Raw genomic sequence first — 2,488 nt, 5'->3', positions numbered from 1 at the left:
GTAGAGACTCAGGACAAAAGATATCTCCAGTTTCACCAACACATATTCTACAGCCCAGTCCATATGGCATCTTGAAGTACAATGTGACAAGGAAAAACAGGTCTTCATCAAATCTGCTAATTACTAATCTAACAATGCAGAAAATATTGAGAAGTCTCATATTGGTCTGGTTTAAAGGATATCTGCAGGTTTGACTCCGTAAATGAATGCCAATAGTAAATCTGCGGGAGTGTGGGGGCCGAGGACACGGTGAGGGGTACACCCGGCCCTCCACTACCCGCTTGACTGCCTCACCTTTTCTGTAGGTGCCCGGGAGACTGTCCGCTCTAGTCCGCACCATGTTGGGACGCGAGGAGGTGAGAGCAACCCGCTGGCTTTCCCACGGAGGGCGTCTCACTGGACAAGAACAAGAATGGCAACTACCCGGGCACGGTTTATACTGGTCTCTTTCCCGCGCACAGCGGGGACTCTCCCCATTGGTTCCGCGCCTTCTCCCCATTGGTTCCGCGCGGTCCCCCGCAACCAATGGCCAGCGTCCAGGGAGACCGCTGCAGGTTCTTGGCACAGTGCTGCCCCGTCCATCAACTGGCAGAAGCTTGTGATTCGACTGGTACCGCCCCAGATGGGCGGTGGCGGGGTGCCTTCCTGGGGTGGCTCCAGGGTGGGTTTTAAGATTTGAACTCGGGAGGGAAAACCTTTCGAACTAGGGAAATGGGTCTGCTGCGAGGGGGGCCGGGGGGAGCAAAGAACGAGAATTTTTACCATTTATTCAAAAGTTACCGCAGGTTCAATCCATTAGTGATTCACTCCTGGAAGTGAAACCTGAAATGAAGCGGACTTTTTCATGCAAATCAAAATAAATAGAACTTTCCTTTAACACTTCAGGGAGGAACTCTCTCCACTGACTAAAACAATGCTACGGAATGGGAGAAAAGGAAGCTAATGCAATTTATTTATAGGGCTTTTTTTTTTTAAATTTACGTTTTTAGGATGGTGTGAAACTAAGGGGAAAACTGAGTGAGTTGTATATCGAAATACACATAAAGAAAACAAATGAACAAAATGCTTCCTTGAGACATGTATAGTCTCGGTGTTAAAAATATGCCAGTAGGGCTGGGATGGCTGAGCATTGACCTATGAATCTGAAAGGCTGTTGGATTCCCCTGGGCACATGCCTGGGTTGCAGGCTGAGCCCCAGTGGGGGGCATGCAGGAGGCAGGAGGCATGTAGGTGGCAGCTGATCAATGATTCTTATCATTGATGTTTCTATCTCTCCCTCTCCCTTCCTCTCGGAAATTAATAAAATTATATATTTCAAAATATGTCAAATGTGTTGTTGCATCTCTAGCAGACAGTGAGCATAACTCTAAAATAGGAGCCCATACTATTTCCTATCCCTGTGCCTATCATCTAATTACAATACTCATGTGGAGTGATTTTCACTCTCTGAATACCATGCATAAAACATCAGATGAGTTTACCTTGGGATTTTGTTAAATTCTCACTTGAAAAGCAACCCTGAAAGTATCAGCACAGCATTGATTTTCTCTAATAAACTGTTTGAACTTTAGGAACCTTTTAGTATTTTAACAAAATCAACAACTACTTTTAGAATGAAAGAATCTAGACAACAGGCGAAATTAGCATTAAGATAGCAGGAAATGTATTGGAAATTACTTGTAGCTTTGTCTAACTAAACCTTGTAGTCTGAGATTAGAGCTAAATCCCTATCAGAAAAATCAACAAGCTCCAGGGTATAGTCCTTTGTTATTTATCATCATGCCTCTCTCAATACACAATCGTTCTTCAATACACAGTATTTTATTTCCTGTTAAAGTGGCTTCTACAAAGACCTGAATTACTTAGTTTGAATATCCCAGACCCCTGCAGCCGTTAGAAATACATAGAGAATCTGCTGTTTTTTCATCCTAGTCCACTTATCAAGTAAATTGCTACAAAGAGTTGCAAATATACTTTTGCGCACAAGGATAGTCTACATATTACTATAGCTATATTTGATTGGATGTTTGTCTTTTGAATACCAAATATGTTAGGGAAGGATGAATTGTAAAGTTTAAAAAAAAGAAAAAAACAGTGATGGCTAGTAAAAAATCTTAAAAAAAATTTTTTCCCCCGCCCTGACCGGTTTGGCTCAGTGGATAGAGCATCAGCCTGCAGACTGAAGGGTCCCAGGTTTGATTCCTGTCAAGGGCATGCTCCTTGGTTGTGGGCATATCCCCAGTTGGGGGTGTGCAGGAGGCAGCTGATAGATGTTTCTCTCTCATTGATGTTTCTAATTCTCTATCCCTCTCCCTTCCTCTCTGTAAAATCAATGAAATATATTTTAAAAATGTTTTTAATTGATTTTAGAAAGAGAGGGAGAAGAAGAGAGAGAGAGAAACATCGATGTGAGAAAAACATGGATTGGTTGTCTCTGCAGGTGGTACCTCCTGTACCACCCTGACCAGAGATCAACTAGCTACCTAGG

The 2,488-nt window shown here is 43.1% G+C and overlaps 1 protein-coding gene across 1 annotated transcript in view; it reads right to left on the bottom strand.

The window, feature by feature from the left end:
• PCLAF (PCNA clamp associated factor) overlaps positions 1-340 on the bottom strand; it is a 15,560-nt gene extending 15,220 nt beyond the window's left edge. The window contains exon 1 of the mRNA XM_023757825.1: positions 295-340. Coding sequence (XP_023613593.1) covers positions 295-340 — 46 coding nt within the window. The remainder of the gene's footprint in view (positions 1-294) is intronic.
• Between the last annotated feature and the right edge of the window lie 2,148 nt (positions 341-2,488).

Source organism: Myotis lucifugus, unplaced genomic scaffold (genome assembly GCF_000147115.1).
Source record: "Myotis lucifugus unplaced genomic scaffold, Myoluc2.0 scaffold_115, whole genome shotgun sequence".
Lineage (NCBI taxonomy): Eukaryota > Metazoa > Chordata > Mammalia > Chiroptera > Vespertilionidae > Myotis > Myotis lucifugus.
Note: the sequence above shows the minus strand (reverse complement) of the source record. Positions and strands in the feature narration are given on the sequence as shown.